The 12,799-nt window shown below is 50.2% G+C and overlaps 1 protein-coding gene across 2 annotated transcripts; it reads right to left on the reverse strand.

The window, feature by feature from the left end:
• Positions 1 to 10,117: 10,117 nt before the first annotated feature.
• Positions 10,118 to 12,593, reverse strand: LOC100383857 (U-box domain-containing protein 31). 2 transcript variants are annotated; one of them, XM_008660683.4, is made up of 2 exons: positions 10,536 to 12,593; positions 10,118 to 10,460 (listed from the first exon to the last, which is right to left on the reverse strand). In XM_008660683.4, exon 1 carries the CDS (start codon positions 12,037 to 12,039, stop codon positions 10,648 to 10,650), a length of 1,392 nt encoding a protein of 463 aa, XP_008658905.1. In that variant the 5' UTR covers positions 12,040 to 12,593; the 3' UTR covers positions 10,118 to 10,460; positions 10,536 to 10,647. The 2 variants fall into 2 exon arrangements, with proteins under 2 accessions (XP_008658905.1, NP_001169958.1); NM_001176487.1 differs by having other exon boundaries at positions 10,147 to 12,458.
• Positions 12,594 to 12,799: the final 206 nt, after the last annotated feature.

Here is a 12,799-nt window from a genome sequence, read left to right on the forward strand (position 1 = left end):
TCCACGCAAGCATCTCCACCAACCCAAAATGAGGACAAGGCTCAAGTTGATGAAGAAGAAGATCAAATTGATGAGCCACCTCAGGATGACGGCAACGATCAAGGGGGAGATACAAATAATCAAGACAAGGAGGATGAACAACCAAGGCCACCACACCCAAGAGTCCACCAAGCAATACAACGAGATCACCCCGTCGACACCATCCTCGGCGACATTCATAAGGGGGTAACCACTCGATCTCGTGTTGCACATTTTTGTGAACATTACTCTTTTGTTTCCTCTATTGAGCCCCATAGGGTAGAGGAAGCACTACAAGACTCGGATTGGGTGATGGCGATGCAAGAGGAGCTCAACAATTTCACGAGAAACGAGGTATGGCATTTAGTTCCACGTCCTAACCAAAATGTTGTAGGAACCAAGTGGGTCTTCCGCAACAAACAAGACGAGCATGGTGTGGTGACAAGGAACAAAGCTCGACTCGTGGCCAAAGGATATTCACAAGTCGAAGGTTTGGATTTTGGTGAAACCTATGCACCCGTAGCTAGGCTTGAGTCCATTCGCATATTATTAGCCTATGCTACTTACCATGGCTTCAAGCTCTACCAAATGGACGTGAAGAGTGCCTTCCTCAATGGACCGATCAAGGAGGAGGTCTATGTTGAGCAACCTCCCGGCTTTGAAGACAGTGAGTTCCCTAACCATGTTTATAGGCTCTCTAAGGCGCTTTATGGGCTCAAGCAAGCCCCAAGAGCATGGTATGAATGCCTTAGAGATTTCCTTATTTCTAATGGCTTCAAAGTCGGCAAAGCCGATCCTACTTTATTCACTAAAACTCTTGACAATGATTTGTTTGTATGCCAAATTTATGTTGATGATATTATATTTGGGTCTACTAACGAATCTACAAGTGAAGAATTTAGTAGGATCATGACACAGAAATTCGAGATGTCTATGATGGGGGAGTTGAAGTATTTTCTAGGATTCCAAGTCAAGCAACTCCAAGAGGGCACCTTCATTAGCCAAACAAAGTATACTCAAGATATTCTAAGCAAGTTTGGAATGAAGGATGCCAAGCCCATCAAGACACCCATGGGAACCAATGGGCATCTCGACCTCGACACGGGAGGTAAGTCCGTGGATCAAAAGGTATACCGGTCGATGATTGGTTCATTGCTTTATTTATGTGCATCTCGACCGGACATCATGCTTTCCGTATGCATGTGTGCAAGATTCCAAGCCGACCCTAAGGAATCACACCTTACGGCCGTAAAACGAATCTTGAGATATTTGGCTTACACACCTAAGTTTGGGCTTTGGTACCCTCGGGGATCCACGTTTGATTTGATTGGTTATTCGGATGCCGATTGGGCGGGGTGTAAGATTAATAGGAAGAGCACATCGGGGACTTGCCAGTTCTTGGGAAGATCCTTGGTGTCTTGGGCTTCAAAGAAGCAAAATTCGGTCGCTCTTTCTACCGCCGAAGCCGAGTACATTGCCGCAGGCCATTGTTGCGCGCAATTGCTTTGGATGAGGCAAACCCTGCAGGACTACGGTTACAAACTAACCAAAGTTCCTCTTCTATGTGATAATGAGAGTGCAATCCGCATGGCGGATAATCCCGTTGAGCATAGCCGCACTAAACACATAGCCATTCGGTATCATTTTCTTAGGGATCACCAACAAAAGAGGGATATCGAGATTTCATACATTAACACTAAAGATCAATTAGCCGATATCTTTACCAAGCCTCTTGATGAACAAACTTTTACCAAACTTAGGCATGAGCTCAATATTCTTGATTCTAGGAATTTCTTTTGCTAATTTGCACACATAGCTCATAAATATACCTTTGATCATGTCTCTTTTATATATGCTATGACTAATGTGTTTTCAAGGGTATTTCAAACCAAGTCATAGGTATATTGAAAGGGAATTAGAGTCTTCGGCGAAGACAAAGGCTTCCACTCCACTCTACTACTCATCCTTCGCCGTCGCTCCGCATCACTATCTAACTTTGGTATAATCTCCACTCATATGTTTTATTTATGACCAAAGGGGGAGAACGTACTTCTAGGGGCTCTAATGATTCCATTTTTGGCGATTCATGCCAAAGGGGGAGAAAGTATGAGCCCAAAGCAAAAGGACCGCACCACCACCCTAATTTTAAAATTAATGATTTTCAATTGGATGGAAAATTTCAAAATTGGTATCTCTTTGTGTTCTAAAGGGGGAGCAAGTAGTATTTTCAAAACTTGATATCTTAAAACCCTCTTGAACACTAAGAGGAGAATTTATTTGAGGGGGAGTTTTGTTTAGTCAAAGGAAAAGCATTTGAAACAAGGGGAGAAAATTTCAAGCTTGAAAATGCTTTGCAAAAATCTTATTCATTTACCTTTGACTATCTTGCAAAAGGATTTTGAAAAGAATTTATAAAAGGATTTGCAAAAACAAAACATGTGGTGCAAATGTGGTCCAATATGTTAAAAACAAAGAAACAATCCATGCACATCATGTAAGTATTTATATTGGCTCAACTCCAAGCAACCTTTGCACTTACATTATGCAAACTAGTTCAATTATGTATTTTTATATTTGCTTTGGTTTGTGTTGGCATCAATCACCAAAAAGGGGGAGATTGAAAGGGAATTAGGCTTACACCTAGTCCCTAATTAATTTTGGTGGTTGAATTGCCCAACACAAGTATTTGGACTAACTAGTTTGCTCTAGTGTATAAGTTATACAGGTGCCAAAGGTTCACACTTAGCCAATAAAAAGACCATGTGTTGGGTTCAACAAAAGAGCAAAGGAGGAACCGAAGGCTCCTCTGGTCTGGCGCACCGGACTGTCCGGTGTGCCACCGGACAGTGTCCGGTGCACTAGAGGACTTCAACGCAAACTCGTCGCCCTCGGGAAAATCCAGAGCCAGCGCGCTAAAATTCACCGGACTGTCCGGTGTACACCGGACAGTGTCCGGTGCTCCATAGAGACGCGGCTCAGAAACTCGCCAGTCTCGGGAATTCGCGAAGGCTGCTCCGCTATAATTCACCGGACATGTCCGGTGTGCACCGGACTGTCCGGTGTAACTTCGGAGCAACGGCTACTTCAGGCGCCAACGGCTACCTGCAGCGCATTTATTGCGCGCCAGCGCGCGCAGAGGTCAGGCACGCCCATGCTGGCGCACCAGACAATCTACAGTGCATGTCCGGTGCGCCACCGGACATCAATGCGGGCCCAGAAGTCAGAACTCCAACGGTCGACCCAACGGCTCTTTGGTGACGTGGCTGTCGCACCGGACATGTCCGGTGTGCACCGGACTGTCCGGTGCACCATACGACAGACAGCTCCACCAACGGTCAAGTTTGGTGGTTGGGGCTATAAATACCCCAACCACCCCCCCATTCATGGTATCCAAGTTTTCCACTTCTCAACCACTTACAAGAGCTAGGCATTCAATTCTAGACACACCCAAAGTGATCAAATCCTCTCCAATTCCACCCAAAGCCTTAGTGACTAGTGAGAGTGATTTGTCGTGTTCATTTGAGCTCTTGCGCTTGAATTGCTTTCTCTCTTTCATTCTTTCTTGTGTTCAATACTCACTTGTAACCGAGGCAAGAGACACCAATTGTGTGGTGGTCCTTGCGGGGAGGTTTTGCTCCCGGTTGATTTGAGAAGAGAAAGCTCACTCGGTCCGAGGAACCGTTTGAGAGAGGGAAGGGTTGAAAGAGACCCGGCCTTTGTGGCCTCCTCAACGGGGAGTAGGTTTGAGAGAACCGAACCTCGGTAAAACAAATCCGCGTGTCTCACTTCATTATTCGCTTGCGATTTGTTTTGTGCCCTCTCTCGCGGACTCGATTATATTTCTAACGCTAACCCGGCTTGTAGTTGTGATTATTTTTGAGAATTTCAGTTTCGCCCTATTCACCCCCCCTCTAGGCGACTTTCAGCGCCTCATCAGCATGGAACAAGATTGCAACATAATATTCGCAAGCCCAAGCAACGCACTGATGGTACAGTAACATATTCTGTGGTACGCACATCTTCTTCTGAGCCTACATCCTATATTGAAGCTCTGAAACATCCTTCCTGGAATCAAGCCATGATTGATGAATTTCAAGCTCTCTTGATAAATAAAACATGGCATCTTATTCCTCCACGTGCTGATCTCAATATTATTGACTGTAAATGGGTTTTTAAACTCAAAGAAAAGGCTGATGGTATAGTTGACCGCTATAAGGCTCGCTTGGTTGCTAAAGGATTTCATCAGGAATATGGTATTGATTATGAGGAGACGTTTAATCTTGTTGTCAAACCCACTACTATTCGTCTTCTATTATCTCTTGCTGTTACTCGCGGCTGGTGCATTCGCCAAATTGATATACAAAATGCATTCTTACATGGATATCTCTCCGAAAATGTATATATGAGACAACCTCCAGGGTTTATGGATTCGAAGTATCCTAATTACATATGCAAGCTGGATAAAGCATTGTATGGACTCAAACAAGCCCCGCGTGCATGGTTTTCTAGGCTCAGTAACAAGCTAGTTGATCTTGGGTTTTCTCCATCAAAAGCTGATGTATCCTTGTTCATTTATAACAAGCATGGTACTCAGTTATACATGCTTATCTATGTGGATGATATAATTATTCTTGGATCTTCTACTATGGTCGTGACTCATCTTCTTGCTCAGCTCCGTGATGCCTTTGCTGTCAAGGACTTAGGACCCCTAAATTATTTTCTGGGTATTCAGGTTCGGCACACCTCACAAGGTCTGTTGTTATCACAACAAAAATATATTCATGACCTTCTGACCAGAACGAATATGATGCATTCTAAAGGGGTTCCTACACCTATGCTGCCAGCGGAGAAGTTATCCCTGACTGGGGGCACGACATTATCCTCTGACGATGCTTCTTGCTACCGAAATATAGTAGGATCACTTCAATATCTTGCACATACCAAACCAGATATATCCTTTTCGGTGAACCGTGTATGTCAATTTTTATCTTCCCCAACATCTGAGCACTGGTCTGCTGTCAAGAGGATTTTACGATACCTTCATGAAACTGTTGATATGGGCATTTGCATCAAGAAATCTGGTTCTCTCTTACTCAGCGCCTTCTCAGATGCTGATTGGGCTGGAGATTCTGACGACAGACGAAGCACTGGTGGGTTTACTGTGTTCTTTGGTGGCAATCTTATTTCTTGGAGCTCCAGAAAACAATCAACGGTCTCAAGATCCAGTACCGAGGCAGAATATAAGGCCATTGTCGATGCTACAGCTGAACTTATTTGGCTTCAAGTTCTTTTGAGAGAGCTCGGCATTACTCTTCAGAGATCGCCTACACTCTGGTGTGATAACATTGGAGCAACTTATCTCTCGGCAAATCCCATTTTTCATCGAAGATCCAAGCATATCGAGGTGGATTATCATTTTGTTCGAGAAAGAGTTTCAAGTCGTCAACTTGATGTACGAATAATTTCTACAAAGGATCAGGTTGCTGATATCATGACCAAACCATTACCAAGGTCGTCCTTCAGTTCTTTTAGACACAATCTGAACATCGGCAACCTATGTCCAGATTGAGGGGGGGGTATTAGATATATATGGAATATTAGATATATACAAGTATAGGAGCTGCGTCCCCTTGATTAGCTCCGGGAATATCTCCGGTTGTAACCACCTCGATGTACGGCTGTTTCATCTATATATAACCAGAGGCAAGCAACCTATAGTGGTGCGCTGCATTCCAAACTACATTGGTAAGGCTCGGCTGACTTCGCTGCACCGGGCGACGGTGACAAACGCATGTCGGCCTGCCATGGGTATTCAACTCGCGGCGGGAGGAAGGAACCGATTGTTGGGTGCGTGCTCTATAGCTGTCATCAGTGATTGTATTAGATGAAACCTAGCTATCTATCTTCTTGATCGGATCTTTGATTGGGATAGGAGGGCTCACACTGACTTTAGTTGGAGCCCTCGGTCACACGACAATATATAAAGGATTAATAAGTCACAGAAAAGACTAACGCTCGATCTAAACCCTAATCCCTAGAGAGGTCCCATCGCCTAAACGTCGCAATGACGGTAAGCACGACAACCTACGACAGTTCGGATCTCGATGTCTACTGTTCCTGTACAGGGCTATAGAAGTGATGTCGTCAGCAGTGACTACAATCAATCAACAAGTCAACCCAACTAAAGTATGTCACCGTACTCCTCTAAGTAGAATAGGTCTACTCATCGTAGAGGTTTTCCAGCAACATAGAATCTAACACTGATCACCCCTCGCTCTGACCGGCGACGTGAACAGCGTTAGTTCGGTCCCACGGCGCGGAGGCGACAGCGACGCCAGGATGCGAGCAACGCATGTACGTACTACAGAACCGTGCCTCACTTTCGCCGTGGCCGGCGTGCTGCTCCCAGTGCCGTGTCGAACGCCAAGCCGCACCGCACCGCTCCGACCGTCCGACGGACGGGTGGGGGCCGGCGGCCCTGGTCTTGCGCGCGATCTGGACGCCAAACTGGCGATCGAGCTTTGTTTGAGAGCGCGTGTCAATAAACGCCGGCCATGTCCCGCTGCCGCTGGCCGTGGGGGCAGCCGCAGGTGTCGTGCCCCACCACCCTCGTCCCCGCTGGGGGGTCTCATCTCCTGCGTCGCGGGGACGGGCCCAAAGGGCTGCTAGCTAGCAGTCACAGCGGCTTTTGGAAATTTTCTGCGTTGTGAAAGCGTAACTGTTCTGAAATGACGCTCCTGGAAAGAAGAGTATATGATCATGTTCTTCCACCCGGACGCAGGAGGAGACGGTCCCTCACACCCTGCCCTCCTGCTGCCTGCCTGCTACTGCTAGCGCTGGCGCTAGATAGACGACGACCACGGCAGCGCCACCACCCACCACGTACCCGTACCAGTACCAGGTAGTACCTCACGCTGCCAAGTTATTGGCATCGCCGAGCAACACGCCCGGCAGTGGCATTTTACTGCACGACGTCGCCTTCATCAGCGTGGTTTGCGACGAAAATCTGGGATCTTTTGTACAAACACGGCTGGTTCTGCCAACGAGACCAAGTACACCTGCCAATCGGTTATAATGAGGTATTATATATTGACAGATGTTTCGTTATTATTGAGACTTGAGGGGACGAGTGTTTCCCATAGATCTTCGCCAAATACTGTGACTAGCACAGGCACATCGATTGGACTAGCACAGGTAGAGCGGACCGTGGCGCCAAGCAGTCCAGAGGGCTCAGAACTCTGATCACGTGTTTGGATGCCGAGATGCAGACGCACAGGCCCGTTTGCGCCTGCACTGCAGGATACAGGTCTTTTCCACGTCTCTGCGGATGCAGCCAACGTTCTCCAAAACAACCTACCTTGCACCTGGGCGTGCATTTTCTAGCTCCATTACGCAGGTAACCAAACGGACGCACTTGCTCAGTCAACGCATGACACGGAGTCTGAACGCGTACATCTGGACAACCAAACACACGGTGATTGAATTCAGATGAGCAGGCCCGGCAGCCATGCCCCATGGGTGACAACTCGCATCAACCAACGACGAAACGAGGTTGACGACAGTAGGAGGAGCCCAGGAAATGATTCGGCGGCTCTCCCTGGACACGGAAGTCCACGGGCACGGGAGTGCATGAATCTGTTGGAAGTTGGAGTTCTAAAATTTTAATACGTAACCGTCACTAAAACGTAGTATAAAACGGTCTCACCCTCTGCATAGCCGCTAACCTGCTGCCTGCTGGCGCCCTCGCCCGACGAGCCGTCGACGGACCGATCGATCGATCGGCCTGCCGCAGTGCCGCTGCCGCTGTACTGTGCACTGTGATCTGGCGCGCGCCGGGCGTCTGTATGCAGCTGAGCTGGCCCCTCGGCCCGTGGAAGCACGAGGCTCAAGCACTACGCAAATGATACACGCGCGAAAGAGGGTCAAAAATTTCGAAACACCATCTCTTTTTATTTCTTCTCCAGGCAGTCCACAGAGATTTTGCTCTGAACACTCCAGCATTGATTGCACATGGAGCATCCGCCGTTAGTGACGCAGCAGCAGGAGCCGGTGCAGGGGGGTGTGGGGACGAGAGGGTGAGACAGATCACGCAACAGCTAACACGTCCTCAAGTGGCTCGCGCAGTATGTACTGTATCATGTACTAGCATATACTCGGATCGAGATCGATACCATCCTGCCGGCCCTCCAAATTCCTAATTCCACCGAGACGCGATTGACCAAACACTTTGTTGTTTCAGTTCGTCGACGACGTCAGAGCCACCGGGGCTCCGCTATACAGTGTAGTGCGTGTGCTCTGCAAGTGTAAAGGCACGCGTCCAGATTGTTTGTACACGCGCTCCTGCCTCGGCACACCGAGAGTCCGGCACCCCCCACGAACGCGCCAGCCCGATCGGCGCGCGTACGCTCGTGGTCCTGCTCCAGCGGTGCCAGTCTCCATCCATCGACAGTGTGTGCACTCACCTCCCTGCTCCCAGTCCCACATGGTTGGGCTTGGCCGCTTGGGCGGCCGCCCGGCCCCTCATCTCCAGTGCTTGCTTTGCGTTGCTTCACCCGCGCACGTCCTAGCTGGCCGCGTACGCGTACGTGTGCGCGAGAAAAGGGACAGCTTGTACGTGCGCGCGAGAGGCCGCAAGGCGGCAAGGGGGACACGGAGACGTCGCGTCGTGGATTTTGGACGCGACCGCGACCGCGACCGCGACGGCGACGGCGACTGCTTCGTTCGTTCGTCGTTCGATCCCACCAAGGTCAACGTGACCATCACCATTCACTCACCACCAGCTCCGGAGATAGGGCTAGTACTGTACTACACCGGTGGCGCTACTGCTAGTCATCACCACTAGCTAGATAGCTAGCCGGTCCGCCTAGAGGCTAGTTAGGCTACAGCTGCGCCAGTGATGACTGATGAGACAGCAGCGCCTCCGGCCTCTATAATGCGACCGGCTCCTCTACCTTAACGTTCAGTCACCGCCAGACAAGGCTAGGTCGTGACCGGACTCACGCGTCAGCTGTCAATGCGCAGCTACGTGGCCTACTGTCCCGTGGATTTATCTCGCCCTCGCTGACTAGGGAGTGAAAAATCACGGACTAAAATACAGACATCTTGACGGTGGATCGCCTGAAGTGGTATATAAGACCGGCTTTCCAAGGATGCAGGTAGAGCACGGGTACTAGGGGCATGGATACTGCATCCAGGTCAAGGAAATATGGGATAAAATTGTTTGATCTCACATGGAACTTGGTTAAGAGACTCAACCCGGCACCACATTGCACGGTGATTGGAGACATTTATCAGTTGTTGCTCTCCTTTGCCTCGGATTAAACCCAACTGTTTGCACTCTAATCTATAGAGACTAAAACAATATAGAAACAGTATAAGTCAATATAGATTAAAGCCGAACGAACATGCTAAACCCGATGCTGCAACTCCGGCAGCTAACACATTGAAAAACGAGAACACTGGCTGAAGCAGTATAGAGCCACAAGTAGTCAAGATTTTTAGAGTATCTTCAATAGTTATGTAAACGACTCTTCTCCAATAGTTATATAAAGCAGGTCACCAAATTTACGAACTCTCTATAAAACTCAATTATCAACCTCTTTAGGAGTTAGGACTCCCTAAACATTGTTGGCGCTAAGTCTATCTTAAAAAGCATACTTCAGCCACAGTTTCGAAACATCGCACCGCCCCGTTGACCACAAACCTATTTTCAGGATCTAAACATCTTGACACCGTCAACAATAGACAACCCCTTGTGTGTCGAGGTGTCGTCAGAGCACCTCATATGTTGCCTTCACGTGTCACGCGTCGCCGCGACCGCATGATCTTTCATCGACAACTCTAACCTCCCAAAATGTTAAAGAATGTTGTTGATCCTGATATCTACCGCCAGTTCATTTAAAAATAGAAAGCAAATCATTTTTTACTGACAAATTTTAAAAATTAGTAACCAATAGATAGAGAACTGTTGGAGCATAAATATTTTTTTTACTTATTAAAATGCTTTAGCAGCTTCTAAATCTATAATTTAGGGTTGCTAAATTTACATAATTGTTGGAGATGAAAGAGCACACACTTCCACAATTTGACTAGGCAGTACTCGATCAAGATGACAATTCAATTTTTTTTCCCGGAGCAATGGCAATGTATATTCCAGTGTAGAAGCAACAGTACTGTGTAATTACAAGGAAGGGAACGACATCTACAGCTCTGAGATACCCACATTGCCAAAAATCTAAGTTTGCTGGTTTTGCTTAATGCTAGCTACTCCTAATGGCAAAACTGGCTGTACTTACCACCCAGCCTCATGTGCTTATTGAGCTGATCAAATTCTCAACAATTTGCATGTACACCCGCCTGCTTGCCATCTAACTTGCCAGTCATTAGGCTGCATCGCTTCTTGTCTCCCCGGAAATTGTTGTGGTAACCACCAGTCTTGCCATCTGCTCAACCACCCAAATCTCTTCAGATAAGATGCTAGAGCTAAAACTGCAAGTTTATCTATACATGCACATTACCATTCGTCAATTTGCCAACTCCATTTCCTTGGAACTCTGAACTCAGCAAGGTCAATCAACAAACCACGCATCATCGAACCAAATCAGATCAGACCAGCATCATTTGCATCTCTCACTGAATTGTCCTTGTGAGTTTGCACTTGGAGATGAAGAGGGTGTCGGTGTAGTTGAGGCGGCACAGCTTGAGCAGCTCCGACGCCTTCTGCTTCAGCTCCGGCGCACAACCACTTTGGATGACAAGCAGAAGCTTCGCCGCCAACCCAGCCTCCACTGCAGCAGGTGCACATTCTTCCGGAGCCATCCGACACACCGTCCACAGCATCGACAGCGCGCGTCTAGTGCATGCCTCTGAAACTCTCATCAGCAACCGGACAGCATTGGGGATCGTCCGCGGACAATCCTTAAGAGCCATCCTCCCCTCTGGAACCGCAGACAGGGCATCCAAGATGTCCAAAGCCGGCTCGACACACTCCGTCGCTAGCTCCGGCAACAATTCCACCAGCTGCGGCACCGCACCGATGCTAACAACCATACACCTCGCTGGCCTGTGCACCGCGCAGATCGAATTCAGCAGCTCGAGCCCCGCGGCCACACCGTCCGGATGCCGCTTGTCCCGGATGAGGCGCATGACGCCGACCAAGAGGCTGAGGCTCGCCACCGTCTCCGGCCGGAAACCCCTCTCGACCATGAGGATGCGGATGAGGCGGACACAGTTGATCTTGGTGTCCGCGGCGCCCTCGTTGAGCATGTCGACCACGAGCGACACCTTCGCCGGCTGCATGAGCGCGGCCTTGGTGTCAGCGTCAAGCAGCACCCCGCTGACGAGTATCGCGACGGCCTCGGCCCCCACGGCGTGGGACGTGAAGGGTCCGAGCAGCGACGTGAGCAGGGCCACGCCGCCGGCCTCGGCGATGGCCTTGGTGACGGACTGGTGGGCGGCGGCGAGGGTGCGCAGCTCCCGCAGCGCCGCGACGCGGGCCTGGCCCTTGAGGGGCTGCCGCCTGGGCACCGCCGTGCCGCGGAGGCTGCCGACGAGGTCGGCGGCGCGGCCGTGGAAGTCGGCGGAGCGCTTCTTAAACCTCGTGTACCGGCGGGAGAACCAGGCGGCGATGAGCTGCCGGAGGGTGGCGTTTGGGGTGAGCGCGTCGTCCCAGAGCTCCTGCATCGTGGTCGGGCAGGTCCGGTGGCCCAGGGCTAGCCACCGCGAGATGTTGGCCCGCTCGTACGTCTGCCCCGTGCAGAGCGTCACCGGATCCACCATGGGCTCGAGCGAGATCGGGCAGATGAAGACCGCCGGCACCGCCTCGTCCCCGCCGCCGCCGCCGCCGTCCCCGGCCGCCGCGTCCAGCTCGTCCATCATCCTGCGCAGCTCCACGGGCTGCTTGCCATCGTCCCCCGCCGCCGCACCCACGGGCTCCAGCGCGCCCCCGAGGATGCCATCCTTGAGCGCGGTGTCGATATCGAGCTCCTGCCCGCCGCAGGGCAGCTCCTGGTACTGTGGCATTGTGGCGGCGCAGTGACGACTCCCCTCCCCTCCCCTCCCGCCCCGCGCACACCACCACCACCACCACCACGACGGACGGCGAGGCCCTTCTAGCAGCTAGCGCGCAGGCCCCGGAGGCGACGGAATGATGGGGCGAATCATGGGGTGGCTTATCGCCATCATCGTCAGCACCGTCCTCCTTTCTTGCACTCTTTCTTGACCAAGTTGCTTTTCTTGGAATCGCGGGGTTGCTCCGCGACAGCAGCTAGCTACGGGGAGTGAAAAGGCGGACGAGCGAACAGGGCGGCGGAGGTGGGAGCTCTCGGGTTTGGATCGGGAGTGGATGGCGGCGAGTGATGCAGGACAGAGATATGGGGGAAGATCTGATGGGGGGTAAAGGAAGGGGAAAACCCAGGGGGGGAGTGGAGGGGGGATGGGGAAGACCCAGGGGGAGTGGGAAACTGGGAGAATTTGAGATCCAAGTCCAAAGCTATAGTGGGTGGTGTGGAGAGAAGACGAGAGAGAGCGAGAATATCTAGATTGGAGTATTTTGTGTCGCCATTTTTCTTTTTCTTTTTTGTGTGTTCGAGGGCAGAGGAAGTGAGTGTGAGAGAATTGGACGGATATGTGGCCGTGGGGACCGGTCCCTTGCTTTGCTGACTCACTGACACTTCGCGTGTGGATGGGCCTCCCTGCACACCCTCTGTCACCTCCATTGGGTTTTCATTGCTTTTCCTTCATATATTATTTGTTTTTTTAATACAAAAAAAACTCTTTTTTT

The sequence above is a fragment of the Zea mays genome, chromosome 9 (assembly GCF_902167145.1).
Source record: "Zea mays cultivar B73 chromosome 9, Zm-B73-REFERENCE-NAM-5.0, whole genome shotgun sequence".
Taxonomy (NCBI): Eukaryota; Viridiplantae; Streptophyta; class Magnoliopsida; order Poales; family Poaceae; genus Zea; species Zea mays.

Excerpts from the sequence above, each read along its gene's own strand:
- LOC100383857 (XM_008660683.4), bottom strand. The coding sequence starts at position 12,039 with ATGCCACAGTACCAGGAGCTGCCCTGCGGCGGGCAGGAGCTCGATATC.